This window comes from Oncorhynchus clarkii, chromosome 22 (assembly GCF_045791955.1).
Source record: "Oncorhynchus clarkii lewisi isolate Uvic-CL-2024 chromosome 22, UVic_Ocla_1.0, whole genome shotgun sequence".
Classification (NCBI taxonomy): domain Eukaryota; kingdom Metazoa; phylum Chordata; class Actinopteri; order Salmoniformes; family Salmonidae; genus Oncorhynchus; species Oncorhynchus clarkii.
The window spans coordinates 12,328,796-12,350,674 of NC_092168.1; the positions used below are offsets into that span (position 1 = coordinate 12,328,796).

Genomic DNA, 21,879 nt, shown 5'->3' on the forward strand with positions numbered 1-21,879 from the left:
CTTGTTGTTTGTGTACATGGATTTTCTAATGTTGTATGTTTTTCCCCCAACACCACTTTCCATCAATTTGTTTTGCAGGCCCTCGTGCCAAATTGTATCAAAGGCTTTTTTTAAATCAACAAAGCATGAGAAGACTTTGCCTTTGTTTTGGTTTGTTTGTTTGTCAATTAGGGTGTGCAGGGTGAATACGTGGGTGAATACGTTGCTCAGTACATTGTTTTCACTGAGGAAATGTACAAGTCTGCTTGTACATGATAATGTAGAGGATTTTCCCAAGGTTGCTGTTGATGCATTTCCCACTGGTCAAATTTGTCTTTGTCTCCACTTTTGTTGATTGGGGTGATCAGTCCTTGGTTCCAAATATTGGAGAAGATGTCAGAGCTAAGGATGATGTTAAAGAGTTTTAGTATAGTCAATTTGATTTTGTTGTCTGTATATTTTATAATTTCATTAAGGACACCATCAACACTACAGGCCTTTTTGGGTTGGAGGGTTTTTATTTTATCCTGTAGTTCATTCAAGGTAATTGGAGAATCCAGTGTGTTCTGGTAGTCTTTAATAGTTGATTCTAAGATTTGTATTTGATCATGTATATGTTTTTTGCTGTCTCTCTCTCTCTCATATTATTTCTCTCTCTCATATTCTTTCTCTCTCATCTTCTTTCTCTCTCATATTCCTTCCTTCTCTCTTTCATATTCCTTCCTTCTATCTCTCTCATCTTCTTTCTCTCATCTTATTTATCTCTCTCATCTTATTTCTCTCTCTCATTTTCTTTCCCTGTCTCTTTCTCAAACACACATTTGCATGTACTAACTCTAAAACAATAGCATTTTCAAAGTTTGGTCTCTAGCCTCCTCCTCGCGTCTCTCCCCCTCTCCCTGTCACTCGTCCTGTGCGGGGGTGGTAGTATGTTTTTTGAATGGCTTATTTGGGTCTTGCCCAATTATAATGTACCTGCCACCACCACCACATCTCTTCCTCCCCTGCCCACCCTCAGCGGGTGAGTGCCCTGACCCGAGCCCTGTGGCACGGCGGTGGTGCCTCCCCATTCCCTGGCCTCAGTGGCCTGTCCTAAATGATGATGCTAACGATGGTGAACCAGACTCACACACCTCTCTCACTCTCTTCCTACCTCTCTCTATATAGCCCTCTCTCTCTCTGTAAAGTATCTCCCCCCCACCCCTCTCTGACCACACTGACCCTGCTGGAAGCGGCATTGCTGGATGACTGGTCACTAAGTAGGCCAGGCTACTCATTTGGAGCATGACACAGTCTTCCTGCGCTCTATTCACGCTCTATTCGCGCTCTATTCATGCTCTGCTAATACATACCCATAGTACATTACTTTTTTATTTTTTCTATTCGTGCTCTATTCGCGCTCTATTCGTGCTCTATTCGTGCTCTATTCACGCTCTATTTGCGCTCTATTCGTGCTCTATTCGTGCTCTATTCGTGCTCTATTCGTGCTCTATTCGCACTCTATTCGTGCTCTATTCGTGCTCTATTCGTGCTCTATTCGCGCTCTATTCGTGCTCTATTCGTGCTCTATTCGCACTCTATTCGTGCTCTATTCGTGCTCTATTCGTGCTCTATTCGTGCTCTATTCGTGCTCTATTCAGATTCAACTGGAGACATGTTTTTTTTTTTTCTCACACCAGTTTAGATTCAACCATAACGGGGGAAACAATACTGTATTTACAGTACAGTGAAATATCCATCACTCATGATGAATTAAACGTGACCTTAGTTGTTGGGTAATGAAGACCAATGCTGCCCCCTACTGGTGTATTAGACTATGGGTTCGTTGACTAATTATTCTCAGCTCTTACTCCTGATCCTTACCGTGGACTTCCTTGATATTGGCCAGCCTTTCCATAGTCCATATATTGAAGATGAAGCTATTCTTTCACTTTTCAGTTCATGCATCATTTAGACCAAGTTATGTTGAAGGCCAACTCAATATCGCTCCCTTTGGCTGGAGCGCACACAATTGGTCCAACTGGGAAAAGTGCCCCATAGCATGGCTAATAGCTCTAAAAGTTTCACGTGAGTTTTGCCCTCCTAACACTGGCAGTTGTAAACAGGGCCATGCGACTACATACACAAAGTTTGTACTATAACGCCTGGGAACTCCCGCTTAGACCACAGTCTTGTTTGTAGCCTATTTGTGGCCTTTAATTTGGTCCAAACACATGTTCAAAGGTTTTGGGGAAATGACTCTGACTTTAGGAATTGGTACCACTACCACATTTTTATTTCAACCACGTTTATTCAGTTAACTGTCTGTAAACAGATATGCCGTATGAGTTTAAGAAATATAAATTGTGACAACAGTTGTTTGGCCTTTGACTAGTGTTAGCCTGTAAAAAGACGCTGTGTTTTTCTATAAATAATTCTTATGCAACCACAGGGAGAGCCATCTGAAGGTCATGCTTCATTCAGAGTCTGAGACGCCTTACCGTTTCTCAACCAAGACCACTTCCTTCTCCTCTTGGCTCTCAAGACCGTTCGCGGTCAGACTTGGCCAGCTGTGGTTGTGCTTGGCCTATATACTGTCAGTAGTGTGATGGAAAGGCTGTCTCTCTCTCTCGCTCTCTCTATCTCTCTCTCTCTCTCTCTCTCTCTCTCTCTCTCTCTCTCTCTCTCTTTCTCTCTCTCTCGCTCTCTCGCCAACTGGTACATGCTTGTCTTATAGAAGAGCTATCTAAACGCATGCCTGTTGGTCTGAGCCAGAGTACCACAGACAGCCATGGGAATTTGAAGTGGGCAGTGATGGAGACGGCTGTGGTGTCCTCAAATGATCAAAGAGAGGTCAAAGAGATGGACTTGCTCATCCCTACTCACTTCTCATTTCTCTAACAATCTCTCTTTTTCTCTCTTCTACCTCAATCTCCCTCTCTCCTTTTCCCCTCCTCTCTTTCTTCTCTTCCTCTCCTCCCTCTGATACTCTTCTCTTTTCCCCTCCTCTCTTTCTTCTCTTCCTCTCCTCCCTCTGATACTCTTATCTTTTCCCCCCTCTCGTAATCAGAGAGTTTAAAGCTTAATGGCTTTGGCTGGTCCAAGCTGTTTTTCTGCACATAATGTAAACTTATTTTATCCACTCCAGTGGACTTTTAGTACATATTTGAACTGTTGTTATCTTCAGCCTGCATCTCTCAAGCTGTCGGCTCTACGTGACGAGGTGTGTTGTGTGTTTTCTCTCAAGCTTTCAGCTCTACGTGACGAGGTGTGTTGTGTGTCTTCTCTCAAGCTGTCAGCTCTATGTGACGAGGTGTGTTTTGTGTCTTCTCTCAAGCTGTCGGCTCTATGTGACGAGGTGTGTTTTGTGTCTTCTCTCAAGCTGTCGGCTCTATGTGACGAGGTGTGTTTTGTGTCTTCTCTCAAGCTGTCGGCTCTATGTGACGAGGTGTGTTTTGTGTCTTCTCTCAAGCTGTCGGCTCTACGTGACGAGGTGTGTTTTGTGTCTTCTCTCAAGCTGTCGGCTCTATGTGACAAGGTGTGTTTTGTGTCTTCTCTCAAGCTGTCGGCTCTACGTGACGAGGTGTGTTTTGTGTCTTCTCTCAAGCTGTCGGCTCTATGTGACGAGGTGTGTTTTGTGTCTTCTCTCAAGCTGTCGGCTCTACGTGACGAGGTGTGTTTTGTGTCTTCTCTCAAGCTGTCGGCTCTACGTGACGAGGTGTGTTTTGTGTCTTCTCTCAAGCTGTCGGCTCTACGTGACGAGGTGTGTTGTGTGTCTTCTCTCAAGCTGTCGGCTCTATGTGACGAGGTGTGTTTTGTGTCTTCTCTCAAGCTGTCGGCTCTATGTGACGAGGTGTGTTTTGTGTCTTCTCTCAAGCTGTCGGCTCTACGTGACGAGGTGTGTTGTGTGTCTTCTCTCAAGCTGTCGGCTCTATGTGACGAGGTGTGTTTTGTGTCTTCTCTCAAGCTGTCGGCTCTATGTGACGAGGTGTGTTTTGTGTCTTCTCTCAAGCTGTCGGCTCTACGTGACGAGGTGTGTTTTGTGTCTTCTCTCAAGCTGTCGGCTCTACGTGACGAGGTGTGTTTTTTGTGTCTTCTCTCAAGCTGTCGGCTCTACGTCACGAGGTGTGTTGTGTGTCTTCTCTCAAGCTGTCAGCACTATGTGACGAGGTGTGTTGTGTGTCTTCTCTCAAGCTGTCAGCACTATGTGACGAGGTGTGTTGTGTGTCTTCCTCAACCTGCCGGCTGTCAACCTCTGTCTGGCCTATAACTTCTGGAGCACAAGGAAGAAAGAGAGGGAGGGAGCGAGGGTATGGAGGTAGGGAGGGAGCGAGGGTATGGAGGGAGCGAGGGTATGGAGGGAGGGAGAGAGGGAGGGAGCGAGGGTATGGAGGGAGGGAGGGAGGGAGGGATGGATGGAGGGAGAGAGGGAGCGAGGGTATGGAGGGAGGAAAGGTGGATGGATGGATAGATGGATGGGTGGAAGAAGTGATGATATGGGACATGGATGACTGGGACAGAAACTTATGGGCTCTGTGTCCTGGGATGAATTTATCTGTTTTGTGAGATGTCCACAAATACGTGTGTGTGTGTGTGTGTGTGTGTGTGTGTGTGTGTGTGTGTGTGTGTGTGTGTGTGTGTGTGTGTGTGTGTGTGTGTGTGTGTGTGTGTGTGTGTGTGTGTGTGCGAGCCTACAAGGGTGTGTGTTGTCGACAACAACAAAAACACAAAAGACCAAGGCACTCTTCATGTTGTGAAAAATGTATAAAAAGACTGACCAATAACCCCTTCATTCTACAAAATGCTGCCATTGTATTCTACTAGTGCTTCACATCCTTCTTGTTTTCCTGTGAGGGTTTTGCCTGTCAGCAGGTACCAGTGTGTGATGACGTGTACTGTAGCTGTACGTTGACCTGTGCTCTCCTTTCTCTCCCAGGCCACTGAAGAAGAACCACAGAGAGCGCCCAGCACTACACAACGGACAACAAAGGGAAAACAGGTGTCTTAACTAATTACTCTCTCGCCCCTCCCTCCCTCCCTGCCTCCCTCCCTCCCTCTCTCCCTGCCTCCCTCCCTCCCTCTCTCCATACCCTCCCTCCATACCCTCCCTCTCTCCATACCCTCCCTCCATACCCTCCCTCCCTCCCTCTCTCCATACCCTCCCTCCCTCCCTCCCTCCCTCCCTCCATACCCTCCCTCCCTCCCTCCCTCCATACCCTCCCTCCCTCCATACCCTCTCTCCATACCCTCCCTCCCTCCCTCCCTCACTCACTCACTCACTCACTCACTCACTCACTCACTCACTCTCTCTCTCACACACACTCTCTTCCACTTTGTCAGCCTCCCTCACTGAACAGTGTTTCCGTCATATTTAGGGCCCACTGTTTTTACTAGTCAGGTCACATGGTCATTGGTCTGAGCCCTACTCATACCTACTGATGGGAAATCACTAAATAGATGAGTGCAAGTTGGTTGAAAACTGGCTCCCCTTCCATTTCTCTCCCCTTCCATTTCTCCTGCAGATGCTCTGGTTATTTTCCTGGGATTTTCTCATATTCTTTATACTGCACCATAAAGCCTCTGGTATCCCGTGAGGGTGGGCATGCAATACCAATGTCATCCACTGGGGGGCATTGTACACCAAGATAAAGGCCCATGTCATCTTGTGGTTTCCTTTGTGGACTCTGGTTACTGTGGTTTAGACCACGTGTGTCAAACTCATTCCACGGAGGCCCGAGTATCTGCGGGATTTCTCTCCTCCCTTCGTTCTTGATTGATGAGTTAAGGTCACTGATTAGTAAGGAACTCCCCTCGCCTGGTGGTCTAGGTCTTGGTTGAAAGGAAAAGGCAGAAATCGAGTTTGACGCCACCACCTAGACAGAAGGGTAATAGTAAGGCTTTAGATAGAAAGGTAATAGTAAGGCTTTAGACAGAAGGGTAATAGTAAGGCTTTAGACAGAAGGGTAATAGGAAGGCTTTAGACAGAAGGGTAATAGTAAGGCTTTAGACAGAAGGGTAATAGGAAGGCTTTAGACAGAAGGGTAATGGTAAGGCTTTAGACAGAAGGGTAATAGTAAGGCTTTAGACAGAAGGGTAATAGTAAGGCTTTAGACAGAAGGGTAATAGTAAGGCTTTAGATAGAAGGGTAAAATCGTATTCATGTACAACCATATTCAAGGACAGTGTCGTACATGGTCTTTATAGTAAGGCTTTAGACAGAAGGGTAATAGTAAGGCTTTAGACAGAAAGGTAATAGTAAGGCTTCAGACAGAAGGGTAATAGTAAGGCTTTAGACAGAAGGGTAATAGTAAGGCTTTAGACAGAAGGGTAATAGTAAGGCTTTAGGCAGAAAGGTAATAGTAAGGCTTTAGACAGAAGGGTAATAGGAAGGCTTTAGACAGAAGGGTAATAGTAAGGCTTTAGACAGAAGGGTAATAGTAAGGCTTTAGACAGAAGGGTAATAGTAAGGCTTTAGACAGAAAGGTAATAGTAAGGCTTCAGACAGAAGGGTAATAGTAAGGCTTTAGACAGAAGGGTAATAGTAAGGCTTTAGACAGAAGGGTAATAGTAAGGCTTCAGACAGAAGGGTAATAGTAAGGCTTTAGACAGAAGGGTAATAGTAAGGCTTTAGACAGAAAGGTAATAGTAAGGCTTCAGACAGAAGGGTAATAGTAAGGCTTTAGACAGAAGGGTAATAGTAAGGCTTTAGACAGAAGGGTAATAGTGAGGCTTTAGACAGAAGGGTAATAGTAAGGCTTCAGACAGAAGGGTAATAGTAATGCTTTAGACAGAAGGGTAATAGTAAGGCTTTAGACAGAAGGGTAATAGTAAGGCTTTAGACAGAAGGGTAATAGTGAGGCTTTAGACAGAAGGGTAATAGTAAGGCTTCAGACAGAAGGGTAATAGTAAGGCTTTAGACAGAAGGGTAATAGTAAGGCTTTAGACAGAAGGGTAATAGTAAGGCTTTAGACAGAAGGGTAATAGTAAGGCTTTAGATAGAAGGGTAAAATCGTATTCATGTACAACCATATTCAAGGACAGTGTCGTACATGGTCTTTATAGTAAGGCCTCCTGTATTCTAACTCGGAATGTGCCGTTTGTGCGGCTGTAATACGCTGCTAATATTTCACGTCGTTGAGATGGCCTTTAGTGACGTAATAGCAGAGTAGTGACGGCGTATGCCCACTAGAGGGAGGTAGAGCCCTGTGCTGCAGTATTGTGACTTGTCTTATTTAGTTACTCCTGAGCCTGTTAAGAGTTTATACACTCATCACGTGACGTGTGAGATATTTCACCTCAAAGGTGTGTTATTATTGCAGGACAAGTACCTTGGGCTCAGCTGTTTTACTGCATGAGTGTGTGTTTTGAGAAATGAGATCACTTGTAGTTAGTCGTTTATGAGTGTGTTTACAGTAGTGTGACTGTGTTTGAGTGTGTGATTGTGTGTGTGTGTAGCCTACATTTTAAGCATGCATGTTTGTCCGTGTGTGTGCATGCTAGTGCGCACGCAAGTCTGTCCGGATTTGTGTGTGTGTGCGTGTGTGTGCGTGTTCACATAGAGTACATGTGTTAGTGTGCATGTGTTTTGTCCAATGTGTGTGTGAACAGGTAGAGGCGAGGCAACGAGTCAGAGGCAGCCTGTGATAGGTTGAGGGACAGTGTGACGTGTCAGTGAGATGCTATAGAAGCACCGAGCTGGCGGGAGCAAGCTGCCTCTTCTGCCTGGAGAGGAGTGGAAAAGAAAGAGCGAGAGAGAGAAATATAGGACCAACTCCTTGTGACGTTCTACAACTCTCTGAGGAACCGCACCAGTCCTCTCCTTTGAGAACATCCACTTCCCTCCCACACACTCTCTATCTGCTCCCCTCCAACTAGGTGGAGGGCGACAGAAACCAAGAAAGAAAAAAAAGAGAGACTGAGAGAGGGAGGTTGAGGGTAGTAAGCGTTCCACCACATGGCTAGAATCTAGAGGGCCAGTAGGGAGCGTTTCCAGGGCAGGAGAGCAGTGTGGTAGCCGGTGAAGGACAGAACAGCATGGCCCTGTTCAGCACTGGCCCTCAGAGCCTGGGCTTCTACTACTGCCTCATCCGCAGGAGGTTCAAGAGGAGGCGCAAGAAACGCAGCGAGCGCCAAGGTATCCACCTTTTCTTTGTAGTTTGTGTGAGATGTGCATTTGTGAGTGTGTGTGTGTGTGTGTGTGTGTGTGTGTGTGTGTGTATTGCACAATTACCTGTAGTAGTGTCTCTTGGTCTAGCAGTGGTTCCACTACAATTTTGTATTTTTTATTTATCTATTTCACCTTTATTTAACCAGGTAGGCCAGTTGAGAACAAGTTCTCATTTACAACTGCGACCTGGCCAAGATAAAGCAAAGCAGTGCGACAGAAACAACACAGAGTTACACATAAACAAATGTACAGTCAATAACTGTAACAAATAAAACAATGTACATTTTTTTTAGAAAGATTTATGTACAGTGTGTGCAAATGTAGAAGAGTAGGGAGGTAGGCAATAAATAGGCCATAGAGATTAAAATAATTACTTTAGCAGTTTAATTAGCAATTTAATTAATTTAGCATTAATACTGGAGTGATATATGTGCAGATGATGATGTGCATGTAGAAATACTGGGGTGCAAAAGAGAAAGAAGGTAAGTAATAATATGGGGATGAGGTAGTTGGGTGTGCTATTTACAGATTGGCTGTGTACAGGTACAGTGATCGGTAAGCTGATCTGTCAGCTGATGCTTAAAGTTAGAGAGGGAGATGTAAGACTCCAGCTTCAGAGATTTTTGCAATAAGTTCCAGTCATTGGCAGCAGAGAACTGGAAGGAAAGGCGGCCAAAGGAAGTGTTGCCTTTGGAGATGACCAGTGCAATATACCTGCTGGAGCGCGTGCTATGAGTGGGTGTTGCTATGGTGACCGGTGAGCTGATATAAGGCTGGGCTTTACCTAGCCAAGGCTTATAGATGTCCTGGAGCCAGTGGGTTTGGCGACGAATATATATGGGGCTTTGGTGATAAAACGGATGGTACTGTGATAGACTACATCCAGTTTTGTAAATAACATCGCCCAAGTCAAGGATTGGTAGGATAGTCAGTTTTACGAGGGTATGTTTGGCGGCATGAGTGAAGCAGGCTTTGTTGCGAAATAGGAAGTTGATTCTACATTTAATTTTGGATTGGAGATGCTTAATGTGTTTCTGGAGAGTTTACAGACTAACCAGACACCTACGTATTTGTAGTTGTCCACATATTCTAGGTCAGAACCGTCCAGAGTAGTGATGCTCGTCGGGTGGAAGGGTGCGGGCAGCAATCGGTTGAAGAGCATACACTTAGTTTTACTAGTATTTAAGAGCAGTTGGAGGCTACGGAAGGAGTGTTGTATGTCGTTGAAGCTCGTTTGGAGGTTTGTTAGCACAGTGTCCAAAGAAGGGCCAGATGTATACAGAATGGTGTCGTCTGCGTAGAGGTGGATCAGAGAATCACCTGCAGCAAGAGCGACATCATTGATATATACAGAGAAAAGAGTCGGCCCGAGAATTGAACCCTGTGGCACCCCATAGAGACTGCCAGAGGTCCAGACAACAGGCTCTCCGATTTGACACACTGAACTCTATCTGAGTTAGTTAGTAAACCAGGCGAGGCAGTCATTTGAGAAGCCAATGCTATTGAGTCTGCCAATAAAAATGCTTTCGACAGAGTCGATGAAGACGGCTGCACAGTACTGTCTTTTATGGATGGCGGTTATGGTATCGTTTAGGACCTTGAGCGTGGCTGAGGTGCACCCATGACCAGCTCCGAAACCAGATTGCATAGTGGAGAAGGTGCAGTGGGATTCGAAATGATCGGTGATCTGTTCATTAACTTGGCTTTTGAAGATTTTAGAAAGCCAGGGCAGGATGGATATAGGTCTATAACAATTTGGGTCTAAGATGTCTCCCACTTTGAAGAGAGGGATGACTGCAGCAGCTTGTCAATCTTTGGGGATCTCAGACAATACGAAAGAGAGGTTGAATAGGCTGGTAATAGGGGTTGCAACAATTTCGGCATAGAGGGTCCAGATTGTCTAGCCCAGCTGATTTGCAGGGATCCAGATTTTGCAGCTCTTTCGGAACATCAGCTGTTTGGATTTCGCTGTAGGAGAAGCGGGGGTGTGGGGGGGTTTGGAAAGTTGCTGCAGGGGGTGCTGAGGTGTTGGCCGGGGTAGGGGTAGCCAGGTGGAAAGCATGGCCAGGCCTGGAAAAATGCTTATTGAAATTCTCGATTATCGTAGATTTATCAGTGGTGACAGTGTTTCCTATCCTCAGTGCAGTGGGCAGCTGGGAGGAGGTGCTCTTATTCTCCATGGACTTTTGGAATTAGTGCCACAGGAAGCAAATTTCTGTTTGAAAAAGCTAGCCTTAGCTTTCCTAAGTATATTAGTTCGATGCTGATGCAGAACGCCACAGGATGTTTTTGTGCTGGTCAAGGGCAGTCAAGTCTGGGGGCTATATCTGTTCTTAGTTCAACATTTGAATTGGGCATACTTATTTAAGATGGAGAGGAAAGCACTTTTGAAGAGCAACCAGGCATCCTCTACTGATGGGATGAGGTCAATATCCTTCCAGGATACCCAGGCCAGGTCAATTAGAAAGGCCTGCTCGCGGAAGTGTTTTAGGAAGCGTTTGACAGTGATGAGGGGTGGTCGTTTGACTGCGGACCCATTACACACGCAGGCAATGAGGCAGTGATCGCTGAGATCCTGGATGAAGATAGCAGAGGTGTATTTAGAGGGCAAGTTGGTCTGGATGAGGGTGCCCATGGTTACGGATGTTGGGTTGTACCTGGTAGGTTCCTTGATAATTTGTGTGAGATTGAGGGAATCTAGCTTAGATTTTAGGACGGCCGGGGTGTTAAGCAAGTCCCAGTTTAGGTCACCTAACAGTTCTAACTCTGAAGCTAGATGAGGTGGCAATCAATTCACATATGGTGTCCAGGGCACAGCTGGGGGCTGAACGGGGTCTATAACAAGCGGCAACAGTGAGAGACTTGTTTCTGGAAAGGTGGATTTTTAAAAGAAGAAGCTCGGATTGCTTGGGCACAGACAGGACAGAACTCTGCAGGCTATCAGTGCAATAGATTGCAACTCCACCCCCTTTGGCAGTTCTATCTTGTCAGATAATGTTATAGTTAGGGATGGAAATTTCAGGATTTTTGGTGTCCTTCCTAAGCCAGGATTCAGACACGGCTAGAACATCCGGGTTGTCTACGCAGATGCTCGTTGAAGCGTGCAAACAGTTTGGATAAAATTATTGAATAACATGTATGCGTACATTTATTTTGCAACCCTCGCGCTCACAACACGGCGGTGTGGTCAGCATATTAGCGACTTACCCAGAAAGACTCACAGCTGTAATCGCTGCCAAAGATGCTTCTACAGTGAATACTTATGTAAATGAGATATTTCTGTATTTAATTTTCAATAAACTTGTTAAAATTCATAAAAACATGTTACCACTTTGTCATTATGGGCTATTGTGTGTAGATGGGTGAGAAATAAATCTATCTAATCCGTTTTGAATTCAGGCTGTAAGACAATAAAATGTGGAATAAGTCAAGGGGTATGAATAATTTCAGAATCCACTGTAATATGGCTAATTAAGCAGCCCATATATAGCGCAGCACTTGTAGACTAGCACAGGAAAGCAACGCCACAGATGAAAAGAGAAACTAGTGATCAAACCTAAGTTAGTAAGTAGCCTATCTTTGATAGAGCGCGCGTGGCTCGCCTTGCTCCCTCAAACAGTCAAACAAAGTGCGATTTTGAGATTTTTTTTTCTCAATTTCAAGTAACCAATCCCAACACTCTCTGTGAGTGAGACAGACTTATCGCTCTGTTACTGAGAGGCCTTTCTGTGAGAAAGACGTACCTCTCTGTAGTTAGACAGACCTATCTCTCTGTGAGTAAGAAAGACCAATCTGTGTGAATGACACCGAGCTCTCAATCTGGGAATGAGACAGACCTCTGTAAGTAAGACAGGCCTATCTCTCTGTGGGTGAGACAGGCCTATCTCTCTGTGGGTGAGACAGGCCTATCTCTCTGTGGGTGAGACAGGCCTATCTCTCTGTGGGTGAGACAGGCCTATCTCTCTGTGGGTGAGACAGGTCTATCTCTGTGGGTGAGACAGGCCTATCTCTGTGGATGAGACAGGCCTATCTCTCTGTGAGTGATACAGAACCCTCTCTTTGTGAATAAGGCGGCCTCCTCTGTCTCGGAGAGTAAGATAGACCTCTGTGTGCGAGTGAGACTTCTCTCTCTGTAAGTGAAGTAGACTGACTTGGCTCCTCTGGGACTCTAAGCTTCTCCCCTGCTCTAGGGATTAGCCCAACAGGCCGGGGAAGTAGTAATTTTTTAGATGCTCCCTCTCAGTAGCGGTATTAGGGATGTCAGCTATTTGCTTTGATATATCCCGCAACTCCTGCCTGAATCCCACCCACCGACCCACTCCCACTGGGAATTGTCAAACCCGAGCCTGTTCATCCGAGTAAACCCGCCACTGCTGAAGTTGCGTTTTAGCCGCGCGAGTCGCGAACAACCAAAACTTAAGACAGGCTTTTTGTCTGTCAGCTTCGCTGGTGTCCGTCTCCATCTCTTCCTCGTTATCGCTCCGGAAATGACAGCGCCACTTTGCACTAACCCCAGAGAGGAGAAGGCTTAAGGGTGACATTTGGGTAATGCTATTCCGCTAACCCCATCACAGCTGGCAATAATTCCCTCAGTGAGCGGAAGCCATGATGAGTCCCCAGAGTGTGTTAGGCCATTGTGTTTGCCTCCTTGGTGATCAGCAGCTACGCTACGTTAACACTAACTGATGGCGTGGCCTGGGCTGTACCCAGCCTTTCTGTCTGTCAGACCAGTTAACCTGTGAGTTAGTGGCTAATGCCAGCTCTGTCAGACCAGCTACCCAGCCAGTTAGCCTCGCAGAGGTTTACATTAATGGAGGAGGCAACAGTCAGGTGTTTGCACTCTTCTGTGAGCTTTATTCACATTTCCCAAAGATAAGCAAAGTTGCTGAATTGAAAACATCAACAGTGCCTTTTGCTCATATTTTTGGCTGATCGGTGTGTGTCAATGACATTGACCATATACTAGACGTGTGAATGGCCTCATCCATTGCAAACCACTTAGTCGCATGGCTACTTTCAATTGAGTCTAGGAACACTACACAACAGCACATTTTCCAACAGAGGAAGCGTCAATGTATCGCCCCCACAATACATTGTAGCGAGGAGGACACTCATAAGGCAATGCCTCTCCAATGGTCCGTATATGAAATATGGAAAATGGGACCCAGGGTTTTGTGCAGAGCCTGCAGAATCTTCAAAATGAGCTTTTGGAGATGGAGTGGGAGGGAGATATGCCGTGTCTCCACTCTGTGGATCCATTGCTTAGGAGAACAGGCTGTTCCATTCAGTTCTGTTAGCCAGAAACGATTTAGCCTTTTTCTGTGAAAAGTTCTTATACAACACCCCACCTACTCCAACACCAAATTACAAAGAGGTTAGCTATCAGCGACCTCCAATGCTTTTGAAAGGATATTAAGATTGAAAAAAAGATCTGAATAGAGTCTTTGAATCGAAGTAAGCAAACGCATTATAGATTTAAAGGGCTTCCATGCTAGATTAACAGGGTTTCCGATTTCCACTGCACTCAAGGCACTGCACTCAATGACAGCGAATTAACAAAGCATTCAGGAAAGTGGTTCTGTCTGGAAATCACAAATGACAGCCACTACCTCAATACAGTCACAAAGCAGCAACAAATTGGCTGCTGCAGGAAAAGTCTGCTCTAGCCTTGGCAGACACAATATCGAACAACATCAAACAGCATCCAACAACAACAGTCGGAAAAGAGACCTTATTTGACATTTATTCATTGAAAACCGAACGCCAAAGCACTTATTAAGACACTTATTAAGACACTTATTAAGACACTTATTAAGACACCAAGTTGACGACTTGTTAACGTAATCTCGTCGCGGGGGCCCCACAATGCAAACACTCTGTCATGATAAGAAATTAGCTGGGTCACGCCGTCTAGGAGTGAACAGTGTGTAATTAGCCCCGATTAGCATTCGGCTAATGGTTGTCAGCCTGTGATAGAGGAGGAAGCCGTGTTGCCGGAGCAGCGCTAACGTGTGTTCAGCCAGGGAGGACGCCGTTCCTGTGACTCTGAGGAGGGTTGGTCGGCTCTTAGGTGTCAACGCCGCTACCTACAGTATGCCTCATTTCCCATGGACGTGGGCCAACATTAGTGATGGGGGGGGGGGGGGGTATTTTTGATGGTATATCGTATCTTTTTGACGATATTGCAATATTATTTTTGCGCTAGTTGGCTGTACCTGCACCACAATTCCAGTATTTTTCCTTCATAGATTGTTCTCCATCTTCTTTTTTTTTTTTCCCCTTTTTCTCCCCAATTTCGTGGTATCCAATTGTTGTAGTAGCTACTATCTTGTCTCATCGCTACAACTCCCGTACGGGCTCTGGAGAGACGAAGGTTGAATGTCATGCGTCCTCCGATATACAACCCAACCAGCCGCACTGCTTCTTAACACAGCGCACATCCAACCCGGAAGCCAGCCGCACCAATGTGTCGGAGGCTACACCGTGCACCTGGCAACCTTGGTTAGCGCGCACTGCGCCTGGCCCGCCACAGGAGTCGCTGGTGCGCGATGAGACAAGGACATCCCTACCGACCAAGCCCTCCCTAACCCGGACGACGCTAGGCCAATTGTGCGTCACCCCACGGACCAATTTGTTTTCGGCACTTTTATGTCTCTTGTCCCTCTGCAGCAGACGTATGGTGAGCAATTATGTTTGGACCGTGGAATCTCAATGAAATCACAGTGTTGAATCACTATACATATAGAATCATGAGAATCGCACTACATATACGTATCGTGAGGTCCCTGGCAATTCCCAGCCCAAGGTAGCATAATGTGTGTGGATGGTACAATAACTCATTTACAAGCATTGTATGGCTGCTAGGGCTATAATGATGCTATGGCTTTGTGTTGCATTCATTCGTATATGCACACTAACAGCAACTAGTGACAATTTGAGGACAAGAGCTTAAGTATAAGGGGAAGCTGAAACTCTATTCTTTACTTGTCTGGTTGTCTTCCTTTCTTCCCTCCCTCTTCCCTCTCTACTTTGCTCCCATCTCTCTTCCCACCTCACTTTATCCATCTCAACTCTTTGTCTGTCTCTCTCTGTTCCCTCCCTACATTCATTTTTCTCCCTCTCCCTCCCTCTGTAACCCTGCGCCCATCACTCCCACACTTGTCCTTAACGTGCTGCAGACTCTCCATCTCTCCCGTTCCCTCTCCTGTTCCCGCTCTACTGTCAAGACAAGCCTTATCTGTCTGTGACCTTTCAGAGTGAGACCCTCTCCGCTCCCAACTGTCCATCAACATTAACTCATAACCTGGTAATAACAGAGGCAGGAGGTGTGAAATTCCACTTCTCTACCCCCTCTCACACACACACACACTCCCCGTTCCAAACACATGTGCATCTGCACAAATAGAAAGTGCATGTTTACACACACACATGTGGGGAAAAAAACATGCACGCACCAACGTGAGGATACTGGAGTGCCTGACACGGCCTTGAATATGAAGTACAGTGCACATTGCGAGCAGCAGGGCTATTGAGGCGAGGAAAATGGGAAGAGAGGAGGAGGAGGGGGGGGGGGGGGGGGGGGGGGGGGCAAAGACAGAGGGCAATGGAAATAGATAGTTGGAGAGAGAGAGGCAGAGACTATGCTGATACCAGCAGGTCAGCCCGCAGCACTTCAAAATACGATGTGAGAGAATGAGGCCATACACACTCTCATACACACATTCATACACACTCTCATGCACACTCTCATATGCACACAGCAGCTGACCCGTTGCCTCTAACCAACTGTCAGCGCATGTCTTAGTTCATCTTTGTTGTAAACTTTTTTGTGACCAGTTTCTGGTTTTTATTCTTGCATCATGTCATGCAGCCCAACTCACACTCCTAGGCACACACACACACCCTCTCCGTCTCTCCTGTGTGACTGGGGTCACTGAACAGTGACCTCTGATACCTCTGGCTATGGTCCGTGGAGAACTAAGGAGAACTATCAGACCTTACACACCTGCCCCCACAGGCACACAGTGCGTATATCATAAATCATAGCTGTCACACAGATTTTACAGGTTCCTCTGAAAAGGCGAAAGGGACGGCGGCAACCACTCAGCGCCCTTGAAGAGAGAGGGAGGAGGGAGAAAGAGAGGGAGAGAAATAGTATGTTTTTATTGAACCGCCTATATTAGCTCTGTTGGCCTGTGTCCTAGACAGTGGTAGAAAAAGTACCCAATTGTCGTACTTAAGTAAAAGTAAAGATACCTTAATAGAAAATGACTCAAATAAATAGGAAAGTCACCCAAAAGAAAAGTATTTGGTTTTAAATGTACTTTAATATCAAAAGTAAAAGTATAAATCATTTCTTCATATTAAGCAAACCAGGCGGCACCATTTTATTTTCTTTCTTTTCAATTTACCGATTGACAGGGGCACACTCCAACACAGACATACCTCTCGCCGGCTTTGTATTCATGTAACCTGATGAAATTGCTGTACACAATATGATCTTGTTGCCATCTGATGAACATTCAGATGTCATAAATCAGCACTGCAGAGCTCTCCCTGTACTATGCCGTACCTTGATAGTATTACTGTTGATGATATCTGGAAATGTGCACGTACACCCTGGCCCATCTACGGTTGCTAGCCTCAATTCTGACTTGTGCTCTGATATCTGCTTCACTGATTTCTGCTCCCGTAAAAGCCTGGGCTTTCTGCACGTTAACACTAGAAGCTTATTATCAAAAATGAATAAATTGACAGAGTGGATTCACAGCTCCAATCCAAATGTGTTGGTCATTACTGAGACGTGGTTAAGGAAGAGTGTTTTGAATACTGATGTTAATCTTTCTGGTTCTAACCTTTTTCGGCAAGACCGATCTTCCAACGGTGGGTGAGTGGCAATCTTTACCAAGGATCACCTTCAGTGATTGGTTGTCTCCACCAAGTCTGTCCCCCAAAATTAGATTTCCTGGTTTTAAGCATTAAACTTTCAAATGGCTCTTTGTTAACTGTCGCCGGGTGCTATCGTCCTCCATCAGCACCGGCCTGTACCCTACCTGCCCTAAACTCTCTCCTGGCCCCTTACACCAAGTCTGAATTTGTCCTGCTAGGTGACCTAAACAGGGACATACTTAAACCACCAGACCAAGTCCTAAAACAATTTGACTCCCTAAATCTTTCTCAGATTATTACCAATCCCACAAGGTATGACACAAAACACCCAGAAAAGGCTACTCTCCTTGACGTTATCCACACAAATAATCCTGATAGGTATCAGTCTGGTGTTTTCTGTAATGACCTTGGTGATCACTGTTTTACAGCATGCGTTCATAATGGCTGCTTAGTGAAACGACCTGTCCTGATTTGTCATAGACACTTCCTAAAAATCTTTAATGAGCAAGCCTTCCTTCATGAACTGACCTCTGTAAAATGATATCGAATCAGCTTGATCCCCCTCTGTCGAAGACGCTTGGACCTGCTTTTTTGATATTTTCAGTAGTATTGTTAACCAACACACCCCCATAAGAAAATGAGAATTAAAAACAGGTTTATTCAGCCCCTGGTTCGACCGTGATCTTGCAGAGATACTCTACCTCAAGAATTGCATTTGGTGAAAGGCTTGGCACACGCATACTCAGGCTGACTGGCTCTCGTTCAGGCTAATGAGAAATAAGTGAACTCAGGCTACCCGGAAGGCCAAAGTGACTTACTTTAAGGAACAGTTCTCTCCCTGTGGGTCTTAATCCCAAGAAGTTCTGGGAAACGGTTAAAGACCTGGAGAATAAACCCTCCTCCTCACAGCTGCCCATGTCCCTTAATGTTGATGATGTGGTTGTTACTGACAAGAAGCACATGGCTGAGCTCTTTAATCACCACTTCATTAACCTTTAGCGTCGAGCAATCCCGTATCCGGGAGTGTAATCATAGCCTCAAGCTCATTAGCATAACGCAACGTTTCCTATTCATGAAAATCGCAAATGAAATGAAATAAATATATTCAAACACAAGCTTAGCCTTTTGTTAACAACACTGTCATCTCAGATTTTCAAAATATGCTTTTCAACCAAAGCTACACAAGCATTTGTGTAAGAGTATTGATAGCCTAGCATAGCATTAAGCCTAGCATTCAGCAGGCAACATTTTCACAAAAACAAGAAAAGCATTCAAATAAAATAATTTACCTTTGGAAAAACTTAAGATGTTTTCAATGACGAGACGAGTTACATAGCAAATGTTCATTTTTTCCAATAATATTATTTGTGTAGACGAAATAGCTCCGTTTTGTTCATCACGTTTGGCTAAGAAAAACACCGGAAAATGCAGTCACTTACAACGCCAAACTTTTTTCCAAATTAGCTCCATAATATCGACAGAAACATGGCAAACGTTGTTTAGAATCAATCTTCAAGGTGTTTTTCACATATCTATTCGATAATCTATCAGTGGTGGCAGTTGCCTTCTCATCAGAAGAAAACTGAAAAATACTGCAGCTGGAGATTACGCAATAATTGCGACGGAGGACACCAAGCGACCACCTGGTAGATGTAGTCTCTTATGGTCAATCTTCCAATGATATGCCTACAAATACGTCACAATGCTGCAGACACCTTGGGGAAAACGTGGAAAATGTAAGCTGACTCCTAGCTCCTTCACAGCCATATAAGGAGTCATTGCCATGAGGCGGTTTCAAAAAATGCGGCACTTCCTGATTGGATTTTTATCAGAGTTTTTTCTGTAACATCAGTTCTGTGGCACTCACAGACAATATCTGTAGTTTTGGAAACATCAGAGTGTTTTCTTTCCAAAGCTGTCAATTATATGCATAGTCGAGCATCTTTTCGTGACAAAATATCTTGTTTAAAACGGGAACGTTTTTCATCCAAAAATTTAAATAGCGCCCCCTATATCCAAGAAGTTAAGTCAGGATTCCTATTTGACTCAGCCATGCCTCCTTGCCCATCCAACATTTCCTCATCTCACACCCCTTCTAATGCGACTATCCCTGATCCTTCTCCCTCTTTTTCCCCTGCGCCACTACAAAGTGTCTCCCTGCAGGCAGTCACTGAGTCCAAGGTGCTAAAGGAGCTCCTTAAACTTGACCCCAAAAAAAAATCTGGGTCAGATGGTGTAGACCCTTTCTTCTTTAAGGTTGCTGCCCCTATTATCGCCAAGCCTATCTCCAACCTTTTTAACCTGTCTCTCCTTTCTGGGGAGGTTCACATTGCTTGGAAGGCAGCCACATTTCTTCCTTTATTTAAAGGGAGAGATCAAGCTGATGCTAATTGTTATAGGCCTGTTTCTATTTTGCCCTGTTTATCAAAAGTGTTAGAAAAATTGTAAATAATCAACTGACTGACTGGCTTTCTTTATGTCTATAGTATTCTATCTGGTATGCAATCTGGTTTCCGCTCAGGTTATGGATGTGTCACTGCAACCTTAAAAGTACTCAAGGTCACCATTGCCCTTGATTCTAAGCAATATTGTGCTGCTATTTGTATTGACTTGGCAAAGCTTTTGATATGGTAGACCATTCCATTCTTGTGGGCCGGCTAAGGAGTATTGGTGTCTCTGAGGGGTCTTTGGGCTGGTTTGCTATCTACGTCTCTCAAAGAGTGCAGTGTACAACGTCAAGAAATCTGCTGTCTCAGCCTCCGCCTGTCACCAAGGGAGTACCCCAAGGCTCTAACCTAGGCCCCACGCTCCTCTCAATTTACATCAACAACATAGCTCCGGCAGTAGGAAGCTCTCTCATCCATTTATATGCAGATGATACAGTTTTATACTGTGTCATCTGAATATACATGTTCTACAGCAAAGCTTTCTTCCTGTCCAACAAGCTTTCTCTACCCTTAACCTTGTTCTGAACACAACAAAACAAAACAAATGTCATGTGGTTTGGGAAGAAGAATGCCCCTCTCCCCACAAGTGGGTTTACTACCTCTTGAGGGCTTAGAGCTTGAGGTAGTCACCTCATACAAGTACTTGGGAGTATGGCTAGACGGTGTACTGTCCTTCTCTCAGCACATATCAAAGCTGCAGGCTAAAGTTAAATCTAGACTTGGTTTCTTCTATCGTAATTTATCCTCTTTCGTCCCAGCTGCCAAACTAACAGATTCAGATGACTATCCTACCCATTCTAGATTACGGAGACATCATTTATAAATTGGCAGGTAAGGGTGCTCTCGAGCTGCTAGATGTTCTTTACGATTTGTCCGTCAGGTTTTTCTCCAATGCTCCTTATAGGACACATCACTGCACTCTATACTCCTCTGTAAACTGGTCATCTCTGTATACCCGTCGCAAGACCCACTGGTTGATGCTTATTTATAAAACCCTCTTAGGCCTCACTCCCCTTATTTGAGAGATCTACTGCAGCCCTCATCCTCGACGTACAGCACCCATTCTGCCATTCACATTCTGTTAAAGGTCCCTAAAGCACACACACATCTCTGGGTCGGTTCTCTTTTCAGTTCGCTGCAGCTAGCGACTGGAACGAGCTGCAACAAACACTCAAACTGGACAGTTGTATCTCAATCTCTTCATTCAAAGACTCAATCATGGACACTCTTACTGACAGTTGTGGCTGCTTTCTGTGATGTATTGTTGCCTCTACCTTCTTGCCCTTTGTGCTGTTGTCTGTGCCCAATAATGTTTGTACCATGTTTTGTGCTGCTACCATGTTGTAGTTATGTTGTGTTGCTACCATGCTTTGTTGTCATGTGTTGCTGCCTTGCTATGTTGTTGTCTAGGTCTCTCTTTATATAGTGTTGTGTTGTTTCGCTTGTGATGTGTGTTTTGTCAAATTTTTCTATTGTATTTATGATTATTTTTTAATCCCAGGTCCCCGTCCCCGCAGGAGGCCTTTTGCCTTTTGGTAGGCCTTCATTGAAAATAAGAATTTGTTCTTAACTGACTTGCCTAGTTAAATAAAAAAAGTGTAAATAAATAATACTTTACACCACAGCCCAGGTGTGTAATCTTTAAGGCATACACCAAGTCCACAAATGCGGGGAAGTGATTGATACTGCATTACTCCCTCTTGAGCGAGGTACCTGACAACATTTTAGCCATGTCTGTTTTGCCAGATGACTAAGCATCCCTATGAGGTATCATGCAGTACTGTTTATTTTCTGCCGTCAACTATTACTTCTGTCCCATGCATCACGTGTTTGAATTATGGTATCCTCTTATTGTCTTGTCTTGCATATGGGAATGTTGCAAAACTAAATGTAGCTACAGTGTTGAATTTACAACCTTTTTTAAAAATCCTTACATCACTGAGAATGATGAGGGGTATCCATTTCTGCTCCGTCTCTATGGGACACTTAGTAAGATCCGAATATCCAGCTGGCACCCGGAGCTTGTAACAGAGACTCCTAAAGACATGGAGAAGTCTGTTCATACTGAAGTGAAATTGTTCTTGGCAATCTAATTCCAACCAGTTATTGGTCATTAGAAAAATCAAATTGAATAATGGAATCTGAGATGGAGATTTGCGTGGGGGTACAGTATTAAAGAAACCAAATGAATAATGGAGTCTGAGATGGAGATTTGTGTGGAGGCACGGTGTGTGTCTGTGAAGGGGGCACGGCAGGGGCGATGTTAGGCGGCCACGCTCCTCTCCTCCCATTCCCCGGCCCATCAGTTTCAATCAGGCAAAAAGAAAGGCCTCCCTGTCCGCGAGGACCCCAGTCCATTAGGCCGCTGGTGGCCCCACACGTGTACCCCATTATGGTGCATTACCTGGGTACCGCCAC

General features: G+C 45.0%; 1 protein-coding gene across 9 annotated transcripts in view; it reads left to right on the forward strand.

The window, feature by feature from the left end:
• Window positions 1-21,879, forward strand: part of LOC139380405 (adenosine deaminase RNA specific B1b) — a 169,458-nt gene that overhangs the window by 112,000 nt on the left and 35,579 nt on the right. For 7 of the 9 annotated variants that reach the window (XM_071123046.1, XM_071123055.1, XM_071123049.1 and 4 more), the window contains one exon: window positions 4,895-4,957. Coding sequence is in view for 1 of the 9 variants with exons in the window: in XM_071123056.1 (XP_070979157.1) it covers window positions 7,993-8,092 (100 nt within the window). In the remaining 8 variants the exon portion in view is untranslated. Of the gene's footprint in view, window positions 1-3,975; window positions 4,037-4,894; window positions 4,958-7,537; window positions 8,093-21,879 lie in introns of those variants that run through there. The other 2 variants (XM_071123052.1, XM_071123056.1) reach the window with 2 other exon arrangements.